Source organism: Podarcis melisellensis (assembly GCF_964234715.1).
Source record: "Podarcis melisellensis genome assembly, chromosome: 10".
In the NCBI taxonomy this organism is placed as follows: Eukaryota; Metazoa; Chordata; class Lepidosauria; order Squamata; family Lacertidae; genus Podarcis; species Podarcis melisellensis.
In genome coordinates this window covers 42567898-42591432 of record NC_138542.1, presented here as the reverse complement: position 1 = coordinate 42591432, position 23535 = coordinate 42567898, and the positions used below count along the sequence as shown (strand labels likewise).

Sequence of the window (23535 nt, the reverse complement as noted above, 5' to 3'; positions counted from 1 at the left end):
TGGGCCTTTAGTTTACAAGCAAGTATATAACAGCAGATTTCAGAAGCAAAGAACAGCATTCGCCTCCCAAATTGCCTATTTCCCTTCCACCTCGTAGAGCCAATTGCTGGCCCTTCTGAACCTAAAGATAAGCTGGTCCCAGACTGTTAAGGACCACCTCTGCCGATATGAAGAATAGATACATATTCATTCACCACCTGAAGCGGGGGGGGGGGGGACACAGCAGGACCTTTTCAGTCATGGCACCTGCCTGGCCCATCATTGCTCTCCTCTGACATACACTATGTAGTAAAACCCTGACTTATTCCAGAGGGCTTTTGAATTGAACAGGGTTTTAATATTGCTTTGAATGACTGTTATCGAAAAGATTGTTCTTGCTGTTGTATTGTTTCCTGTTTATTCTTTAGTTGCGTTTTAAACATTGTTTTATCTGATTTCATATTTCCAGCTCTCTTGGAGACATTTTTTTAATAGAAAAATGGGGTATTACCATTTTAATAAACAAGCAAACCTGTACATCCTTTGCTGATGATCAATGACATAATACACATCAACATTTATAACACACATATACATTTTGGAGAGGCTAAAAAATAAATAAATCCCAGTCTTGGGGATCCATATGTTATCTCTGCCAGCAATTAAAAATTGAGAAGTAAAATAATCTCTCCAGTGGGTTTCCCAAAACGGTATCTAACAAATTGCCTTCGTTGTCAATGATTTAGTCTTTGGTTAAACATTTCATTTTCTCCTCTGCCATAATACATTCTCTGTTGCATACGGAAAGGGATGAACAGAGCGGGGGGGGGGGGGATCTGCTAAAGAACTGGGTAGTCATGGTGTTAAGAGCCAATAACATAATTATATTACTAAAGGGTGACATGGTACATCCAGAACTTGGTTGCCTTTAATGAAAATTCATGTGATCTTTACACAGAGATCTGAATCCATACGTTTACCACAGGGACTCCTGGGAACCCAGTTTTGCTGTACTACAAGTTGAAAATGACAATATCTTACAGCTAGCCATTTGGCATGATTATCTACAAAAAGAACCCAACCAAATAAATATAGATACTGCTTTGTTTCGTACAGTGGTTGTAACGATCACACAAATCATACACAGTTAGATTTATGATGAATCTTGATAAGTCCCATTTTCATACTGACACGAAGTCTCTTCTTCTGCACCTTGCACCACTCCCTTTTGCTTTTGCAATGCTTTCCTTCGCCATTCGTCATCTTGAACAGTAGCACCATATGTTTTCTTCGGGCTAACGAAGGTTTCATTGCTCAGATCAGTCTCTTCAGCCAGTTCATCTTGGTCAATTATTCCACATTTCTCTTCATTCAAGCTTTCTGGGTCAGCCCATTCCTGCTTCTCACCAGAAGCAAAGATGGCATAAAATATCACTCCACTATAGTGAACTAGGGCAGCTATTAGGAAGACATTTTGCCATTCTTCGCGGGTCTGGAGGAATGATATAGGACAAATTACTTGCAACAGGTAGTAAGAATCCAAAATAAAGCCAGAAGTTAGAGAAATGAAGTGACTGTTATCCATTCTATTTTCTAACCTGAATTTTGAAAGAATTTATTTTTCTCTGATACTATGGATTACCAAAATACACAGCAGAACTTGGTTTATTTCGCAGAAATGTGGATTGCTTTAATGGCAGAGAAGCATTTGGTGCAGGTCCAGCATTCAAGTGGGGCTTTCAGCACAGGACTCGTGAAAAGTCCCCAGAGTGCTGGTATAGGCCTTCTTAGCATTGTGGCAGTTCTGTGGCCATGAGTGATTCACTCCTTTCCTGGACCAGAATTCCTGGTGTCCCTGGGACTGTTGGAATGTAAGCTGAGTAGTTGCTTGGGCAGTTATCATGTGATATGCTCCAAAATTCAACCCCTGGTGTCCTTATTGGGAAATACAGTGGTACCTCTGGTTACGAACTTATTTCGTTCCGAAGGTCCGTTCTTAACCTGAAACCATTCTTAACCTGATGTACTTTAGCTAATGGGGCCTCCCGCTGCTGCTGTGCTGCCGCCGTGCGATTTCTCTTCTCATCCTGAGGTAAAGTTCTTAACCAGAGGTACTACTTCTGCATTAGCGGAGTCTGTAACCTGAGGTGTTTGTAACCCGAGGTACCACTATATAACATGGCAACCACCTGGCCCTACTCCTAGCGGTACCAGGCCCAAGCAGGGTGAGAAATGGGAGGCTGTGGCATGACCTGGGACAGGGTTTGTGTTGGCAGGAAAACCTGGTTGGGTCAAGGGGCTCCCAGAGCATAGATGTCAGTCCTTTGCTGGGGTGTGTGGACCTCAGCAGCTGGGCCTGATCCCATGGAAGTCAAGTCTTTCTTGACATGTCCTGTTGTAACCTTTTATCACAGAGGTCTAACACAGGAAAGTTCATAGAATTTTCCATATTACTCTTGGGCTATTTTAACAGAGCACATGAGTAAAAATAAGAGAAAAGCATATTTTCTTTATTCAGCCTTTTTCAACAACCAGCACATCAAGTATTCACTAATGCTAAATTACACCTACTGAAGTGAAGGCTCAGCCCTTAAACATGTCTATAATATTTTTCAAAATGATTGAGGATGGTTTGCAGTAGGCAAGGGTATCGATCCTTTATGGTGATAATTGACTGCAATGCATTTGAGTATATTTCCAGGGAAAACAATCTACACATCTTACCTTGTGTTTAGTCATTGCACCAACGATGAGGGGGCACACCATTCCTGACAGTGTCCCCACTCCATTAGAGATGCCCATGAGGATGCTGGCATACCGGGGGGCAATATCTAAATGGTTGACATTAAATCCTGTAACATAGAAAATTAGTCAACAATGCAGGGTTACTCTCTTCAGTCATAGAGAAAATGCCTTGAGCAGACCAAAAATATTTTTCATTTTACCTGAAATAGCAAATCCACTGAAGCCTACTGCTAAAACCAAGAAAGAGATTGCAACACCTCTTGTGTGAGAGAAGCCAACTACCAAAAGTAAAGTAGCTTCCATTCCAAAACCTGCAGAAAATAACACAGAGGGGGAAAACAATTCACTGATAAATGCAATATATTACATTCTGTTCCCATACTCATACTGAAGAAGAGTTATTTGTTCACTGTGATCCCTCTTCTCTGTTGCTAAACTCACAGTAGACTATGTAAAAAGGTAAAGGGACCCCTGACCATTAAGTCCAATCATGGCCAACTCTGGGGTTGCGGTGCTCATCTCGCTTTATTGGCCGAGGGAGCCAGCGTACAGCTTCTGAGTCATGTGGCCAGCATGACTAAGCTGCTTCTGGCGAACCAGAGCAGTGCACGGAAAGGCCGTTTACCTTCTCGCCGGACGGTGCCTATTTATCTACTTGCACTTTGACATGCTTTCGAACTGCTAGGTTGGCAGGAGCAGGGACCAAGCAATGGGAGCTCACCCCGTCGCGGGGATTCGAACCGCTGACCTTCTGATCGGCAAGTCCTAGGCTCTGTGATTTAACCCACAGTGCCACCCACGTCCCAGTATACTATGTAACTCTATGAAAAATCACACCTTTTATTTGTACCGTTAGCACTTATCTATGTATTTATCAGCTCTTTCCCCCTCTTCACACAACTCCCCTTTCCCATTCTTTTCTCCCATTTTGGTTTAGTTTTGATGCAATATATCCTTCAGCCAAGCCTTCCCCCCCCCAAATCCATGCTCTTTAAAAGAGCATCTTAAGAAAGATTTTATCTGAGTCTTCTCATTGATGTTTTCCATAGAAATGCCTCATATGTCTTTGCAAAGATGGTCCTGAAAGAGAGTAATATGCTAGGCAAGTATAGGTAATGATTTTGTATTTCACCCCAATAACATATCTTGACTGACACTGGCCAGTTTGCATACAGCTCAAATGCTCCTCCACTGCTCCTGCTGTCACTGCATTGCAGAGTCTGATTTGCTGTGTCATCTGAATGAGGGCTTGTAGTTGTTTCCTCATAATAAACAATCAATGGTAATTAAAGATTGTTCAAACCATTTGCAGTAACCAAGCCTGGGCTCAGATGACTGACTTGTTGCATCTGTGGCATGGCAGGAATGAACGTGGTAAACTTTTGCGCGGTGTGCACCAACAGTCCAATCAATTACTAAAAGGTATAGGTACCAAGACTGACATCTCACATATTCTGGGGCTCTGCATCAACCAGATCCAGGTATATAAATCAAAGACAGAAATGGTGTTGCTTTATGCAACCCAGTTATGCAGAAGGAAAGTTAATAGTGGTAAATTTGTTGGGCAAATGAGTCCCATTCTCCAATCCACTATCAGTAACCAAGAAAGGCGTGGAAAGGCTAGTGTTCTTTAACAGGAAATGCCCATCCATGTGGCACATGCAGTAATACCCAATTCATCTGTTCCAAGACATTGGCACTGGCAAGTGCCAAAGCTGATCTACAATTACACACAATAAGCTGCACACCACACATTTCTACATTAGGTAGTAACATATAATTCAAACATTCTATCTATAAAACGTAACCATACCTCCACAGTTCATTATTTTTCTTACTGCAGTTGTGCTTAAAATTCTTCTGCTGCGTAAAAGGTCAGCCAGCTGCCCTCCAATGGGCACAATAATGGTCATGACCATATGTGGAACAGCAGACAAAAGGCCAACCTGAAAGTAAATACACACAATTCTGTGGAAGTGTACTGTATGTATATGAATGCAATGGTGCCCGTGTTTTGTCTGCTTTATCCAATCAAACCAGTGCAGTGAATGATCTGGGAGCACTTCATGCTAAAGCTGAGTTTGAATGGATGGATATAATCACTACCTGGCTGGGACTCTACTGAGATACCCATATAAGTTACCAGATTATGAAACAATGATACAAATGCAGAAATCCAACATGGCTACTTCTGAGGATCCTCAACCTTACTGATTTTTTTTCTGGGAAATTGCAGTCAAACTAGCATGCATGAAGCGGTCAACCTAGCCCCATCTTCTCTGATGAGGGATGAAGTGAAGCCTTCTCTTCCTGATCTTTCGCTCTCTGCGCCATGTAACTGAGCAAGAAAGATGTGCCTAAGCACTTAAAGCACATGCTTGAAGCTATCTTTCTGTTTATTCTACTCAAGAGTATTCTGCCTGTGTTCTCCTTGCTGCTGCTTGGATAAATCCATAAATCTGACCTTTGAATCTATAAGTAAAGCATTTTTGACTTACTTAGCAGTGTGTGGCCTTAGCAGTTCGTTGCAAGAAGGGTAGAAAGGGGCAACCACTATATGCAACTAAATGGGATAAAAGGGTCTAACTACCTATATTCCTAACACTACACTGCTGCTTGACTTTCGTGTGTTTAAACTCTGCTACTGGTGGCTCACTACTATTGGAGAGTGTGTTATGTCCCATGTTTTGAATCCAGGCACCCAGCAGATTCTTTTGTTATTTACCCCACACACGTGGGTCACAGGGATTCATATTTTCCTCTCTCACATTTTTATCACCAGAGTCCTAAAAATACACCAGACCTTGGATTCATTCACATACCTTACTTATTGCAAATCCAAAGACCTCTTCAAAGTAAGCAGGCTGACTTATCAGCAGTAAGTAGAAAGTCCAGCTTCTGCAAAAGTTTGCCACAATGATTGCATAAACCGGCATTGAAGTGAAAAACTGTTTCCATGGCGTACTAAATCTCTAGAAGAGAGAATGTCCAATTTGAAGAATCATCTGCAGTGTGGCAGCAGTTACACCTGTTATACAACTATATTGATAAGAATGTCCTCTCTAATATCAATTGTACCACACAATCCTAATGTGTGTTTACTCACTAAGAAAGTTCCACTGTGCATTTTGGCTCAGTAGTAGTTCACCTTGTGGAGCACAGCCACAACAATAGTCTCCCAGTAGCAGCATCACTGCCACTTACCGGGGGGATGGGCAACGTGGGAGCTACACCAATGAATTGGCAGGAATGCAGTATTGGTTCCACTGGTGCATCCAGGTAACACAACCTTGCTGCCACTTCAGGGAGATGACTGCTGTGGTTCTGCCCTACTGTGTGAACCAATTCTGGTGGGGCTCATTTACTAGTATGTGTATTTAGGACTACATATTTAACCGTATTGAAAAACATCTGAATTCAGCAATAGAATGCAAACACTATGCAGTGGTTTTCATAAGTAATGTAAGACTTACATACTCATGTAATAATTAATACAGAGATATTCAATTTTTTTATAAAAATTCAGACTTTCATGTTCTGAGAAAAGTAAGGAATAGTCAGCCACTGTATGCTAAAAGCTTTGAAACTAATAGGGGGAAAGTACTCCAGTCTATTACTTCTACAGAACTTGTGTTATCCAAACCCGCTTTTGATGTGTTTGCATTGCCGGAGCCCAGAAACTGGAAGGCTGACAATAAGTGATGCCACACTTCTAAGCATTCTTAGAGTCCCTATGTACACACACCAGAAAACAGCAAAATCATACATTATTGTAAAGTTTTTTCATTTGTAGCACTATGGTTCTATAAGAAAACATAGCTTAAAAAAATGGAATTAGCCATTTTGGGATGGGGGAACCACTAAAAACTTCAAGCTGGGTATATTATCAGCATAAAATATGACACAACATCAGTGATATAGGGACATTACAATGATATCAGTGAAGACACATGGCCATAAAAGTTTAGGAGCGGGGTGTTAATCTGACATTAGAACTTGCAACAATGACCAGGGAAATTGTATACAAAATTATGAGGTAGGGTTGTAAAATGTTTATACAGTAGTTTTGAAGAATGAACTATCTGCCAAGACTAAGCAGCTAAGAAATGACAAGGTGCACTACAGCCAGCATGGCATAGTGGTTAGAGTGTTGGACTAGGATACGGGTTCAGATTCCCAACTCAGCCATAAAACTCACAGAGTGACTTTGGGCCAGTCATAGTCTCACAACCTAACCTACCTTACAGGATTGTTGAGAGGATAAAAATGGGGAGGAGGAAAACCAGGTAGGCAACCTTGAGCTCCTTGGAGGAAAGGTGGAATGAAAATGTAACAAAAAATAAAATGAATACTACAGTATTTTAACTTACACTGGCACTGACAAGATTGGCTCCTCCTATACTTGTTTCTATGTAAGTTCTTTCCTCAGTGGTTATTGTTGGGTGAACAGCTGGACTCTCATAGGCCTGCAACAGCCAGAACATGTACCAGATAATCCCAAACATTCCTGCAGAGGAATTCAAGGAAACATGAAATGGTCAACACTACTTCATGTTCAGCACAATATGTAAGAGTCAAGGCATCTAGCAATATTATTTCAATAATCTTCTTCTTTGGCGATTACTTGTAGCCAAGTAAGATTATCTTCCATAAACATTTTTAACAATGAGTCTGTAAGTGACTGTGGAGGCCAGTTTTGGACCCACACATCCTTCCACAGTGGGGACATTGGTTTCCAGGCGGGAGTTGATCACGGTGTGGATTTGCCAAGCGTGCCTTCATCTTAGCACGTTTCTCCCTTGCGTCCTGAGTTCGAGTGTCTTCAAAGCCCATGCAGCATAAAGCTAAACTAATAACCCCACCCCTTTTAAAAAAAGAAAAAGGAGCAAAAAAAAGTCTGGAGCACAGCTATATTAACATAGTTTAGAACTTTATTGTACAGTTTTAATTGCATTCATTTTTGCCACTAGAAAACTTACCATATATATAAAAGACAGATGACCATCCTATGTACTGCACCAATACGCCAGCTAGTGGCATAGCAACCACAGCCCCTGCATAGGAGCCTGCAAATAAAAGGCATGTGTATATAGGTCAATAATTGTGTTCCAACTCATTATCATTTATTAATTCAGGTAGCTCACAGCAGCAGGGTCTTCTGCTGAAAAACTGTACCATAGCCAGTTGACAAAAGGAGAGACTTACAATCGTCCTAAACAGTGCATGTCAGTGCATGTAATCACAGTGATGGCCAAACTTGGCCCTCCAGCTGTTTTGGGACTACAACTCCCATCATGCCTACCTAACAGGACCAGTGGTCAGGGATGATGGGAACTGTAGTCCCAAAACAGCTGGAGGGCCATGTTTGGCCATGAGTGACATAACAGAAACAAAAGATTCTGTCCCTTTAAGAAGGTTAGCAGCATTCAGCAGGTACAGCTCATTGCTGTAGCACTATGGGAAGAGAACTTACACTTGTGGAATGTCATCCTGAGAGGTCTTAAAGGGACAGAAGCCCTTTGGGGAAATGTTTCTAAATGTACTGTAAAATGTAAGAAGTCAGGAAAAAAAATTCTAAGGAGTATGATTTAATAGACTTTGTGATTATAAGATGCTAGTGATGAATGGTTAAAAAAATACATGTTATTTCGATCATATTGAGAACTCATATAGACAAGCCATGAAATTCTAGTTTGGCCTTTACTAGTGTTGCTAATGAATTATTCCAAGGGATGAACAGACTCAGGTGTTCTTCTTTTCCTCAATTGACATTGCTTCATACTTTGTTAATGAAGAGTTAACCTACATATGAACCACTGTTGGGCATGTTGAGAACACCTCACTAGGAGCTGCCCTTGGAATAATTCATTACCAAACTCGTTTAACATGTGATTATTCATGCTTGATGTGTGTAGTATAACCTAAAAGGTATTTTCCAACCACGTTTTTTCAAGCATTAACTAAATCAAACACAGCAAGTTGCCTAATGAAAGAAATAGATTTTAGCTTACTATATCTGCACACTCAGTCAAATATTCACACTGTATGCAAACAAACTGGAACTTAAAAGAGGGGAGCAGTTCAGACACAGAGGGAGAATGAATTATTCTAGCAGGATAATGCCAAAAGAGACAGAGAGAGGTATAAGTGAGAAGACCAGAGCTGAGAAACAGATTATTATCTATTAAATTTCTATACCACCCTTCATCTGAGGCTCTTAGGGTGGTTTACAATGTAAGAGCACAAAAATACATAACAACATAAATACACAGCAACAAACAAAGTAATAATAATACTGTTTAAAAGGCAAAATTTAATTAATTTGTTTAATTGTTTAATTAACCTGAGGTCTGGAAGAAGAGGATTTATTTATTTATTTATTTTGCCTAGCAGTTAAAGCTACGTAACGAAGTTGCCAGGTTACCCTCGCTGGGGAGAGCATTCCACAAATGGGGAGCCACTAAAAAAAGACAGAGCAGAAAAATAATGTCTGAAAATTAAGTATGTGGGTGAATGGTAAACAGGCCAGCAAAAATCTGAATTGGCAAAGAAATGTAGAAAGGTAAAAAAATTAGAGGAATTTAAATGGAGAGAGAAGAACTAAGATATACTTCTAATATTTTCACAACTGAAAGGGGGAATGGGAACCATTCCCCTTGAAAGAGATATGGCAGATAAGACTTTTACCCTTGACTCCATTTTGAAAGAAACTGATGACAGGTTATGCATTCTTGGGATATTAAAAGATCTCCTCCAGGGAACTAGATTATGCCTTTCAACCCCTGAAATGCAAACAGTCAGAAGCCCTCAAATGAGGAGTGACCTGAGACCCTATTATTTATAATTATTGTTATGTTTTCTTTAAAGTCACAGTACACACGAACCTTTTCTCAAAAATATATATGAAAACTTACCACAGAAAGATGTGGTTGCTAGTCTACTTCTTTCAAGTGGAGGTGCCCATTTACTCCACATTCCATGACATGCTGGGTAGGTCACCCCCTGGCAAACGTATCAGATAAAAAACGTATCAGACTGGAATCCATTCTGGAAGTCTGTTTGACTTCCAAAACGTTCAAAAACCAAATTGCGGCTTCTGATTGGTTGCAAGAAGCTCCTGCAGACAATCGGAAGCCACAGAAGCCCCGTCAGACTTCCAAAAGAACGTTCGCAAACCGGAACAATCACTTCCAGGTTTGCGGCGTTCAGGAGCCAAAACGTCTGAGTTCCAGGGCATTAGGGATCCAAGGTACGACTGTAATTCTATGCATACACAAGAAAATAAGCCCGACTTCACACAAAAGGACTTTCATCTTAGTAAGCAGGAGACTCCACACTACAATGAAGCCGAATCAAGAGGTTTGGCCAGGGCTGGATTACCATTAAGTAAAACAAGCACATGCTTAGGGCATCAAGGGAAAGGGGGCACCACATAAATTTTACATTGCCAGATTTTTAACATTAACTGTCACAAATTGCTCAGCTGAGTGTTCATTTTCTCATTTGAAGTATATTAATAATCCCAACAGGACAACTATGCAACAAGGCAAGCTGGATGCCTTATCTCAACTAAGTATAGAAACAGATGTGTTACATAACATTAGTTTTGAGAATCTGATTTGCCGTTAGAAAAGTAGGATAATTTTTTCAGGTATTTTTTCAAGTGGAAGTATACAAAAATAAACATTTTCCATTTTACTGTAGGTTTTGTTTCATTTTGAAAAATAAAATGTTATTTTATGGTTTATTATTGTTTATATTTTGAATTATATATAGGGGGGGCAGGTTATATATATAGGGAGGTTCTAAACACTTAAATCTTTTAAGTGTTTAGAACCTCTAAAGGTCTTAATCCAGCCCTGGGTTTGGTGGAGTGGGGAACATCCTCAGTTTAGCCACCTAAAATTCAAAGAAGTGCAGGTTTCACTGGATAGCTATGTTTGAGTACTGTTAAAGTTTTGTGCATAGTGTGGCACTGAACATCAAATATAGTTTGCTTCTCATATAACTATTTTCGCAAGGTAGGTGCCACCACAAAATCAATCTTCCCTCACTATTCCAGCAGCTAACAGGACTTTGAAATAGTGCCCACTTGTGGTAATGCTATATAATGATTACGCCACATTGGTGTCAAGTACTAATTCAACCCAATACACCCTTTGTAAGGAACAAGCTGCACTGTGCTCAACGGGGACTTACTTATAAGTAAACATCTAGAGGATTGCACAGTACAACCTACCATACAGAAACTTTAAAAACTATTGTGAACCATTCTAAATTAGTCAACGTTATGACCTCATACAAATCTCTGATGTGACTGTATTTGGAACGCTGCATCCAGTTCTGTTTGCTATACCTGAAAAGGGTAGCCAAAATGATCCAGGGGCTGGGGCAACTCGCCTGTGAGAAAAGGTCACAAGATTGGGGGCTTCTTAATTGGGGGGGGAGTGAGCGGGGCATGATAAAGGTGTACAAAATGGTGCATGACATGTAAGCGTGTTTAGAGAAAGGTTTTTCTCCCTCTCCTATACTAGAAGTTGGGACATCTAATAAAGCTGAGTATTGGAAGATTCAGCAAAGACAAAAGAAAGTACTTTTGTCATACGCTTCACACAGAGCATGGTTACACTATTAAATTTGCTGCCATAGGATAGCGATGGCCACCGATCTTAAAAGGGCTTCCAAGGGAGGGCTGGATAAATTCACTGATAAGCCTATCAATGGCTACTAGTCATCACGGCTGTGTGCCATCTTCAGTATTGCAGACACTATGCCTCTGAGTACCAGTTGCTGGGAAACATGTGGGGCAAGGGTTGTTGCCCTCACACCCTGGTTGTAGGCTTCTCCTAGGCATTTGGTTGGCCACTGTGAGATTAAGATACTGAACGAGATGGGCCTTTGGCCTGATCTATCTTGGCTCTTCATATGTTCTTAGGAGATATCTTAGACAAATATATTGGATACCTACCTCCACAAGACCTTGCAAAATTCTTACAAACATAACACAACCATAATGTACTCTGGCAGCTGCAGGAATGAACATATTTAGCATGGAAGTTAGGAAAATAGCTGCTCCAAATACCCTGTGAAGAAAGAACAATATTTTCCCCCTATTATCATTTGATTTATATCAACACAATTATATAATATGTGAATTATGTTCATAAACTTTCTGGGGAAAATCTCCTCTTTTAGACCTGGTGTTCAGAAACAGTGACCCTGGATGACTTTGCCAATTTTTTACATGGACACATCTGAGTTACTTGACTTGCATTTGAATAAGACTCATCTTGCATTGATCCACATTCTTATGGTGGATAAAATTTTGTGATTAGTTCAACATATTACTCTGGCAAACTTCAGAATTAAGTAATCTTGTTCTAAAACCTGAACATGTCATGCTCTTCAGAAGACTTTGTAGATGGCTCTTCACTGTGCCTCAGCAATAAAGTACATGGGGGCTGGTTTGCATGCTGAATATTCAAGTTTAAATCCCAGGAAATCTCAAGGATGGGTTAGCAGGTGACAGGAAAGGCGTATGTCTAAAGTACCAGAGACCCCACTGTCAGCCAGTCAGTAGAAGATGCTGGGATAAATGGACAAAGAGTCTGACCTAAGATGGCAGCTTCCTGTTTTCTTAAAATGAGTGCAAAAACCATAATCTCACAAAAAACGAACTATCTGCAAATCCACAGGAAACTGGGCATGTGCTTTAGTGATGTGAGGTGTCAGCAAGCCACACTGATGCTCTTTTCAAAAGCAATATTGCATAAAATGCAGTTATAATTCTTAAGGAATAAGATTACAACTCATTGACAAAAGATGTTTCAACATCTATGATCTTTTTAACTATTACTCACTGAATACGGAGTTTTCAGCAGGATTAAATTAATTTATTTAGTTATGGCTTGTGAAAAGGTGTAGAAGGCAAGTTATTTTCTGTACAAAATTATTACTGTTAAGTTTTGGAATATTAAATACAGAAAGGCTATTATTGCAATTATTTTGGATTGGATATTTTTTGGCCATAGCTTCCTTGTACGTGCAGAAGAAAACACAATGAGTGACATTCAAGTTTTATTCAGAGTAGACCCACTGAAATCGCACTTAACCATCTTCACACATTTTACATATTAATTCCTACATCAAAATGCCTTCCATGTAGGAATCAAATAGTGTGGGGAATCACCCTAAAAAGCAGCTTTTAATTTGTTCATAAGGTGGCTTTCAACAAACCAGAAATGATAAGAAGTTGCAAGCATGAAATCTGTTCTTAAATTATGTATGATGTTGATCAACAAGACTGTTCTTGAAAGACAATATTCACGTGTGTCACATTCCTCGTCCTTTTATTACCAAATACCAGGCAATCAAAAGCCTTGTAGAATGTATACTAAACTATGATTTGAAATAGATTCTTAACCTTTTGCAATTGCCATAAGACAAAATAAGGTTTTTAACCTGAAGCCAAGTTGTTCTCAGAATATTATTTTTGAGTCGCAATACTTGAGTTGCAATACAGCGCTTGCCTGATCTCCTGTTGCTGAGGCTTACCAGGGGTATGGCTGGAGGATAAGGTCAGCACAGTGCATAGGCATTGGCTGGATTGGCTCTGCTGGTGTGTTTGAACCATGACAACCTCACTGCCACCTCACCCTTCCAATAAGCTGCAAAGACGCTGCCTATGACAGACATTGACACCTTTGCCAACTGCTACTGTTAAGTTGTGCTTTGTTCAATGAGTACATAGGATAGATTAGCTTTTGCCAACCAACTGCCTTCCTAGTGTTTTGGATTACAACTCCCATTATCACCAGCCAGTGCAGGTGGATGGGGATTGTAGTCCAAAACATCTGGAAGACAGCAGGTTGGCAAAGTGGCATAGGTGATTCAGTGCCAACTACATATCTTGGTCACAAGATATTCCAACAGCCAGTATCTAGCCTTACTGGGTTCAGGATTCATCCTGAGCAATGGCCAAAATTGAGTGCTGGACAGTGGGAATCTGATTAGATATATACAATACAACTCTGCTCCACAAATGGCCATACATAAATACAGCCCCCAAGTCATTCCACCTCTCTGTGGATGAGTTTGTATCTTTTTATTAAGATAAGATTAACAGTAGGAAAATGTAGACCGTTTTATTTGTACAGATCACTGTGTATCTAGAATTACATTCTCTAGTGAGATGAGCAACTGAAATGGCTTTCCTTTTATTAAGTTGACATCCAGGGCTTATTACACAAGACCTTACACAAGAATACCTTCATCCTACCTACACAATCATTAAAAATAAATAGTAACTAGTATACTTCTGCCTTTTAATGTCACAGATAGTATCATCATCACATTCATTGTGTAAGTTCACAAAGCAGTTCCCAGTTGCTAAAACTACTGTGGCGTTCATGTACTATAACTTGGTTTTTAAAAATACGGCATTAGATAACATATAAAATTGTAGTAATTACTTTATTACATCATATTATCTTATCATACCTGTTAGCTGCAAGTTTATTTGCAATGAAGCCTCCTGGAATTTGTGTTACAATGTAACCCCAGAAAAATGAGCCATGAATAAGTCCTACTGTTTCTGGATCCCAGTTGAATTGTGCTTTCTACAAATAAGACATATACATATGAAATTTGCACACCAATGTTTAGAAGATACATTTTGTCACATGATTGCCTGCACTCACTTTGGAGATGCAATATCATGCAGAGTGCTGAACCAAAATTTGTGGAATTTTGTCTTGCCAAAAGCTATGAAAATTACCTTGACTGTGTCACTTTGCAACTGCCTTTTTATCAGTTAGTTGAGGTGCAGTTAAATTATCAAATATTATAAGGGCCATTATATAATTTCCCTTCTAATGTTTTTTTCATTTAGAAAGATATCATTAAATGCACAATACAAGTCCCATTTAACAAGAAGAGCTTTTGTTTATTTGAGGCATACAATGTGAAATATTTTACTGACCGTAACCATAGATTGGAGACAGAAGAGAAAAGCAAAATCTTAGCTATTTTAAAAGTTTTAACAAGGGTGGATCATCTACCTGAATAGGCAAGCTGGTTTAAAGTGGTTTGCTTGTTCCACAACTCTGGCAAAGCACACATATCTCTGCCACCTAGAATTGTGGGCCCTATAATTATCATATTTACATTTCAATCATATACTTCTTTACTTGGAAGTAGGTACCACTGTGTTCAGTGGTACTTACTTCTAGGTAAGTGTGCCTTAGGATAGCAGCCTCACCTATTATTCAGCTCTTTGATGCTGAATTAAAACAATTGGTAATCTGGTATTTCCGCATATTGCATATTTGTTCCTATTTAGGACTATTTAGGGTTTTCCAGCAGAAAGCCATGAGGCAAAGGCAAAACCTCTCTGACCCATGCTTTCTAGGTAGAAGACAAGTAGAAGCATGAACGAGCCCTTATACTATCTGAATACCTATACAAAAATGAAAGCACTTTATTAATAACCCTCCCTCTGAAGATCTGTCACAGAAATTAATTGCAAATGGGACTAAAAATGAATTGTGTGGGAATAATTATGAACTTAAAGGTTTTACTCTGTGAAGGATTTGGAAAGAAGAAGGGCTGTCTCTTGTGACGTAGTAAGAATGGAAACTTGATAAGAGACCTGGGTTGCTGGAGTTGGTCTTGGGGAGGGTGAGCCGAAGATATATTATTTTCGAGGAGATTGCGAACTGGAAGGGGCAGCCCTCCTGCAAAAAGACTAATTTATGATGCAACAGGTCGGAAAAGCTAAAGAGCAAGTTTCTAGACTGTATTTCATCAGAACGACAAAAATGGCGATTACTCGCTCGAGCCGAAAGGACTGTTGGAGGAGAGTGATTTACGAGAGAGCATCACAAAGCCCACACAGAAATACAAATAAGACTGTCTTTTTCAACCCACTTGCGGAGCATATCGGAGGAAAATGGAAAGGAAAATGAGTAATGACAAGTATTGAGAAGAGGAGACTGGAAACATCATTCTTAATATGGAAGCAGAACAAATATTTGAGGATTGGACTCCTGCCAATCAAGAAGCATGGGTACCCCCCACAAAAAATTATAATTTGGAAAACAATTGGATTATATGATATGTATTGTTATAATTTGGACTAATTGATTTGATGTGTTTAATTTGGAAATATGAAATTTAATAAAAATTATTAAATTAACAAACAAAAATGAAAGCACTTAGCTATCATCCTTCAAACATCTGATCTGGCATACAGACTTCTTACATAGTCTTCCCAGCTAAATGGGGATATCATTTCTCTGTATCAAATAACATATGTCCCTACTCACCTCAATCTCTGGCTTTCCATTGACATAGATTGTGTTGTTGTTAACCATTTCCACTATGGCAACACCAAGATTGCATCGAATTCCAAAAGAAATGCAAAACCCCAAGCCACTCATGATGGCAATGATGTAACGTTTGGGAAGTCCACAGCAATAGCAGTCAAATAAAGGTTTCCTCACGGCCTGCACAGGCCTTCCTTCTTCATTCAGTTCAATGTTATCTTCTTCTTGGTTGGTTCCATCAATTTTTCTGAAGTGTTAAAAAAGTAAAAGTAAAAAGATGTTCTTAGGACAAGCTGTTGATGTGTAGTTGAAGTAATACGCTGATTAGCTGCTACAATTACATTCCCATGTTAGCTGTTTCCAATTAATTGTAACCGGAGCATGTGAAAGAAAGCAGCTGGGGGTTTTGCATAAGGCCTTGTAGATTTCAGAGAAATACTGGGGCAGCTGTCAGGTTTGTCTCAGGCCCATTCACACATCATGGTAACGATAGGTGGAAAACATCCAGCCCATAGACCTAATTAGGCTTCCCCCTTTTCCCTGTGCAGCTGTTTTGGCCAAGCCATTCCCACTTGCTCTACACCTGATATCATTTGTGACATCACATGAGAGACAGGTAAAGGCAGGGCTTGGACCAAAGGCTGTGCTGATTCCCAGCATTTCCCAAGTGGATGGCAATCAGCTGATGGTTGGGAACTTGGGAAGTGTGTGTAAGAGACTTTGCAAACCTACTTTGGAAATAAAAAAAATGGTGTGCTTTTTAAAAGAGCGGGTCGCCCCCCCCCCCGCTCCCAAAGGAGATTTTATGCCTCAGAAAAACCTAAGTCTGTATTAATTTATTTGAAACATTTCTTTCAAATAAAGAAACATGCATTCATTCCTGCATTTCATTTAATAAATTCAAGACGGCTAACAGCAATATGTGTGTGTGTGTGTGTATGCATAGGCAGCTATTAAAACAATGAGACACAATCCAGCAAGTTCTGTGCATTTAGTTGTTTCTGTTATGAGGACCTGCAATCTAACCTTCAAACATGCTAGTTTTGGATTTCACTACAGCCACTACCTTTTGGCCTGCTTTATTTCCAAAGGAATTTGATGAAATCCATTGTGTTGGTACATAAACAGATAGACTTCAGTTTATGCATTAGTCCCTCTTTCCCTTCTTTCCCTTGCAGTTCCTCCTCTTCTTGCCCCACTGACAAACCTGCTCCAGAGGTGTCCTCCAACCCTCCAAAGCAGCTTGCAAGTTGCACCAGAAGACCAGTTGCATGAGCAGAAGCCCATTTTGTTTCTGCACCAACCCAATTGAATATTAACCATGGTTTCAAGAGAATGTTGGGACCACCATTCTGACAGCATTATGCAGGCTCATGGACTTCTATTGCAAATGCACCTGGCATCAGAAATCAGATGAAAAAGTTTGCCTGGCATGGCAGTAGCTGAACATCTGTCACAAAGCACAGTGCTCTTGGCCATAGAGGGTTTCTCCTAATTAGGTTCAAATCAGTTTATCTGTTCAGATACATTCTTCTTCATCTTGACTGGAATAATTGCCTTCTCATAATTAATTCTGTAAGCAATAGCAGTTAGGTCAAGTGAGGAGAAGAACTGACAGGGATATTTAGATTGCCATCTGGGCTACCCTTGAGCTTTCTGGAACTCTCAAGTGATGTTTACCACCTCCTGTTTGCTCTTGCAGTAATTCAGAACTTTTCTTATCTTGCTACACTGGTCTTGCATTTATTGAGCTAGACATGCCTTTGCCACCACAGCTGCAACTGGGAGGCATGTTTGGTCTGAGATGTCTCTGGAAAAAAGACCTGTGGGCTTGCAGGGGCAATACCTTGTTGCCAAAGTGGTTTAACAATTCATGAAGCCCTTCTTCAAATAACCACTTACTCCTTTCCATTACCTCTTCCAGGAACAAGGTCACCAGTAGAAAATACTTTGCTCACATGCTTTCAATCTTATACTGTGACATAATATAAATATGATGCAATGCAAAAGTTAAAAGGGATGTGAAGAGAAGCAACATAACCTCCAAAGACAAGGCCAGATCTAATAACACCCCTAGATGGCAAACCTGAACATTTAGAAGGAATGCAGTCCAGAAGGGGCTGAAGTTGGCTTCATTGACTTTGGAGGCCCTAATGGCTTCTGAGGGGGACTGAACACCCCCTCCCAGGTCAAATGAGCCACCCACCTAAAATTTCCAGAGCAGCAAGTTGTGTTCTTATCAACAGTTTTTTTGAATGGCCACTGTAAATAAGATAATTGTATTTGTGCATACTTTCTGCGTTATATTTCCCTCTTATCCCACTGTATACAAACGACCCACCACGACCATGTGTATACATACCTTCTTAGGGTTGGCCCAAGATATTTTGTTCCTGAGGCAAAGGACAAGATGGTATCTAATCCATGTAAAATACCAACATTGCATTGTTTCTAGGCATAGCAGTTTGGGAAGCTCTATACAGAACGTAACCCATGTTTTCTAATGTCATTAAATTAGACTTTTCAGGAGGTAACCTGAATGTGATTTTCAGATTCAGGGACCAGTACTCAGTCTAGTTGAAAACATGGTGATTTCTTGTCCGTCAATTAGAAATGTGTAAAACATGTACCCATCTGAGTTAACTCACAAAACCAAATTATGGTGCTAAAGTTGTCTTGCTCTAGGAAAGGGACAAGACATCTTAATTTCCAATACACAACATGATGCTTCTCTCTTGTCTACCAGGGGCTCATGAGGAGGGTCATTTTTAATTTATGCCTCCCCCCCCCCCATGCATGATACTCAAATGGCAAGTGCTAAGCACCTATCTTCTCCAAAGATGCACTTCTCTCTCACTTTTTTACTGTCTTCTGATGGGTTTTCTCCACCATGGATGGGTTTGAGTATACTTTGCCTTCACTCTTTGTTGCCTGCTGAGTCTCTGTTTGATCCCTCCCGGGGTAGCCACCATGCTGCCTTCTAGATGTTGCTGGATGCTCATCAGTACTAACTAGCATTGCTAATGATCAGCTATAATGGAAAGTGCAGTCAAAAACATCTGGAGGGCACCATGTTGGCTAATTCTGATTAGAGCTATAAGGATTTTAATGCAGTCATCAAATACAATACTTCTTTAAATAATTTCAAACTATTAAATGCACAATTGTCAACCAAAACTATCTGCCTCGTTATTATTGGATTCAAATTAAACATTTTCTGCAGGGCCAGTCTTGCACCCTGTTGATCCTAGGTGACTATCTAGAGCAGCACTTTATGGGACCAGTTTTGTTGCAGCATACGGGAGTGACTTTTCCTTTCTAGGTTGCTTTGATGCTTCTTGTTTTGCTACGCAGAAATTGGAGCATTAAATAAAATATATGGGTTTGATGCAATGTAGGGAGCAGTGCTTGAGGCAGAGACAATGAGAGGGCCTAAGCAGCAGGAATCTAAAGGTAAAGGTAAAGGTACCCCTGCCCGTACGGGCCAGTCTTGCCAGACTCTGGGGTTGTGCGCCCATCTCACTTAAGAGGCCAGGGGCCAGCGCTGTCCGGAGACACTTCCGGGTCACGTGGCCAGCGTGACATCGCTGCTCTGGCGAGCCAGAGCCGCACACGGAAACGCCGTTTACCTTCCCGCTGGTAAGCGGTCCCTATTTATCTACTTGCACCCGGAGGTGCTTTCGAACTGCTAGGTTGGCAGGCGCTGGGACCGAGCAGCGGGAGCGCACCCCGCCGCAGGGATTCGAACCGCCGACCTTTCGATCGGCAAGTCCTAGGCGCTGAGGCTTTAACCCACAGCGCCACCTGCGTCCCAGGTGGAATCTACTGGGACTTAAAAGTGGAATAGATGGGTTTATTGGTGCAAGGGTTATAGAAGGGAGACCCAACCACAGGTTTTCTGGCTGACTGGAAATGGAGCAGAAGTTTGAAAACCATACAATGAGTTACTTTATACCTTCAAAGCTATGAATGAACCAATGCAGAGCTGAGTACCATTTAAATATTTTGCAAGGGTACCAAAATAGCCAGAGTATGTCCTACTCATCCTACCTACTGGAGATACCTTTGTCAATAATTCATAGATATATATTAATTTATGTAGCATAGTAACTGTCAAATTCAGCTCACTGTTGACGTCAACATGTAATATGATAAAGCAGGAAATCTGTAGGTGTATGAAGGTATATTAGTAGGTGTATGAAGGAAATCTGTAGGTATATGTAGGTATATTAACCAAATGTCCTTGGCCAATGAAAAAATATCTTCCTCCTAACATATCTTCCTAACAATATTTATGAAGAAAAACTGGGAAAGCTTCAAAATAATCCTAGGAACTCTAGCAGTTTTTACATTTAATAGCATATACAGTATTAATATCTTTAAATGCTTATGATGTCTTTATAGTTCAACAGGTCTTATTTTAAAAGACAAACACCTTAACCAGATCAAAGCATGATTTTGAGTGATAAATGCTCCTTATTTCATCTTTCATTTTATTTCCGAAATTTTCATCTACCTGTCCTAACATGTCACAGAAATATATTATCTGAGAAGAGGCATCTCTTAAAAGTGTTTTTTTTTAAAGCTTTGCATGTAATAAAATTCAAAAATGATATTACAGTTTATTATATATCTACAGATGGTGGGTTGTTTGGGTCTTTTAAAATAGTTTACAAGAAAGTAAGATATGCGACAAGTTGGCTACCAAGGACGAAACAGAAAACTACAAGTCCTATATCTGTACATTCAGAAAGTAAGAATAAGTCATTATATATGAGCAGCATGAACCAATGCATGTTTCCTCAGAATTAGATCTGTTGTCTTTAGTGATGCTTCATCTCAGGTTTGCAACCTAGATAGCATTGCAAGCTACATAAATGATAATATAATAGTATATTATAATACACACACACACACACACACACACACACACACTAAGTGAGTCCTGTTAATGGTTTTGTAAAATATTGGAAGCTGCCCAGAGACTTTATTGTTTGGGGATAGCATAGAAATGACATAAATAAATACATAAAGAAAATATTTATTATTAACAAATAATTGTGCTGTTTTGCAAAAATGATATGCTCCCCATGACAATACATCAGTTGATTATTTGGCTGGTAAAAGAAAAGTCTGTCTGAATCTTTGAATTTTTTGGAAGATTAATGATAAACTTGTTAGTCTTTAAAGTGGCACAACATTCTGTTGTTTTTACTGTGACAAACTGAAACAGCCGCCCCTCAGGAAATTTGTGTATTTGATACAATGTGAATATTGTGAATTTCTGCACTTTCACCCCTATGGTTTTTTTCTTATAAACTTTTAAATGGCTGCCAATTTTTAACATATCCAAGCATATTATAGACAAACAGACATAATCCAGTTAAGCTAAAAAGCTTGCATTTAAATTGATGCTGGTTCCGATCCTAAGTACACCTGTACTGACAAAATCAAGTAAAGTTGGACTATCTAGCTGCATGCATCAGAAGATCAAAGAGTTTAATCAGATTCATGGTCACTTTTGCAATTTCAGTTTTACACAAGCTACAATTTTTTAATTGTGCTCTATGTTTCACCTCTATGTTTCTAAAACATGACATGGATATAAATTTAGATACATGGTATAGATATAAAATCACATGAAATTTTCACATTTCAGTATATGTTTCTTTTATTTCAGTTCTTTTTATTGATATTTTATTTTCCTTTGGTTCTCTTTCTGGATATTATTTAGCATTAAATCAGCTTTGTCTAAGTTTTATCAACAATATTTAAAATGCTTAACACTAGGCCTATTTTGCAATTATTTCATATTTTAGCAGCTCATATTTTATAGTGGGGTCATGTGTGTGTGTTTTATCCCATTACTTTGTTACTAAGGTACAGTTCTTTGTATATGCTGCTTATTATCAATTATGCTTACAAATTTCCTTTCCAGATTTAAACCTAAACTTTATTTGCTTACATTTTTGAAGTTTACATTAAGTTTTTACCTTTGGAAGTGTCCCAGTGAATCACTCACAGTATTCTTCACCTCTTCTTTCCCAGGCTTTAAAAACCTCTCTCTTAATGAGTTAAACACTTCAAAAGGCATCTTGTCTTCCTTAAATAAATCCTTTAATGTAACATTTTGTTTGCTGTCATCGCCAGTTTCCCCCAGACTTTAGTAGCCTGCCTCAGTGCTTTCCTCTATTTTTTTTCCTGTTATCCCTGGTACGACGACTGGATGATCCACACAATGTTAATACTCCAAAATATCCGTCAGAGTGAAAATTTCAGCAGAGTCTCCTCAGAACTGCCAATAGCTCAAGCAGAATTGTAGTGGCTCTGTTTTTCATCTATTGTTGCTCCGTGGCTGATCATCATTAAAGAACAAAGGGCTACACCTGGAGGTTAGAAACGCTGGACCTGGTGCTTAAGCTGGTGCACCCGACTGAAACACACTATAACTTGCTCATCCTCTCTCCCAGCATTCTTCCGCCGTCTCTCTCACACAGATCCTGTGCGAGGTGATGCTATAGTAACGAACACAATACCTGTCCCTCTGGCCACTCAAGCTTATTAATAGATCTCATCCACAGCAAACTTTATTAAACATTTATACATTCTCCCTGTCACAGGACATGGACTTGTAGCTCCATTTTACTCTCAAACCTCCTCTGCACCCCAACCCCCCAACAAACAGCTTTTGTTGGTCTCTTGGAAATGTAGTCATTTATGACTGACATCATTAGTAGCTCTATCTAAAAACACAGAAACAGAATTGCTTTAAAACGCTGCGTGAGTAGTCATTTGCATTAATCCAAACAAGAACACATGGGTCATTTATTTACTTATGTATCTGTTTATTATAATCATAAAAAATGGATCAGAAAGCGAGTTATAAAAACAGAGATCTGCTTCTTTTTCTGAACTGGCCACATTGTGTGTTTACCTCTGATCTTATTATACTGTTTATTGGAGTTACTAGTCTTAACAAAAGTGCACCTTCTGTAGAAAATACAGGGGTGGGTCAAAAGTTGAAGCACTAGCTCAACCAACCGTGCTCTCTTAAGGTCAGATAAGGACCCATAGCTCTAGGTTCAATTAATTCAAGTTCTTAATATGCCAAACTCAACACTGGATTTAAGGCAGTACTCCACTGCACGGAGTGCTGAGCCAAGGGGACACAAAACAACCAGAACAGCAGCAGCAGCAGCAACAACAACAACAAGCCTATATTTATATGGAGGTCTGGAGGGGCACCAAATTTTGCCTTTACTCATGGTGCCATATAGTGGTACCTCTGGTTACAAACTTAATTCATTCCGGAGGTCCGTTCATAACCTTTAAACTGTTCTTAACCTGAGGTACCACTTTTTTAGCTAATGGGGCCTCCTGCTGCCGCTGCGCCTACAACACACGTTTTCTGTTCTCATCCTGAGGTAAAGTTCTTAACTTGAGGTACTACTTGCGGGTTAGCAGAGTCTGTAACCCAAAGTGTTTG

The 23535-nt window shown here is 39.7% G+C and overlaps 1 protein-coding gene across 1 annotated transcript; it reads right to left on the bottom strand.

Annotated features, from left to right (window-relative positions):
* Positions 1-916: 916 nt before the first annotated feature.
* On the bottom strand, positions 917-22233 carry SLC17A8 (solute carrier family 17 member 8). Its single transcript, XM_081929251.1, has 12 exons — positions 22043-22233; positions 16050-16296; positions 14224-14342; positions 11693-11807; positions 9639-9726; positions 7704-7790; positions 7095-7231; positions 5547-5696; positions 4538-4670; positions 2925-3035; positions 2704-2831; positions 917-1471 (listed from the first exon to the last, which is right to left on the bottom strand). Exons 1-12 carry the CDS (start codon positions 22141-22143, stop codon positions 1133-1135), a joined length of 1755 nt encoding a protein of 584 aa, XP_081785377.1. The 5' UTR covers positions 22144-22233; the 3' UTR covers positions 917-1132.
* Positions 22234-23535: the final 1302 nt, after the last annotated feature.

Bases quoted from the DNA above. Each gene is read 5' to 3' on its own strand.
- SLC17A8 (XM_081929251.1), bottom strand. From the start codon at position 22,143: ATGCCTTTTGAAGTGTTTAACTCATTAAGAGAGAGGTTTTTAAAGCCT. The intron at 7,232-7,703 runs GTAAGTTTTCTA...ATTCCTCTGCAG, and splicing joins ATCTGTCTTTTATATATATG to GAATGTTTGGGATTATCTGG. The intron at 5,697-7,094 runs GTAAGTTAAAAT...TCTCTCTTCTAG, and splicing joins CCAATCTTGTCAGTGCCAGT to AGATTTAGTACGCCATGGAA.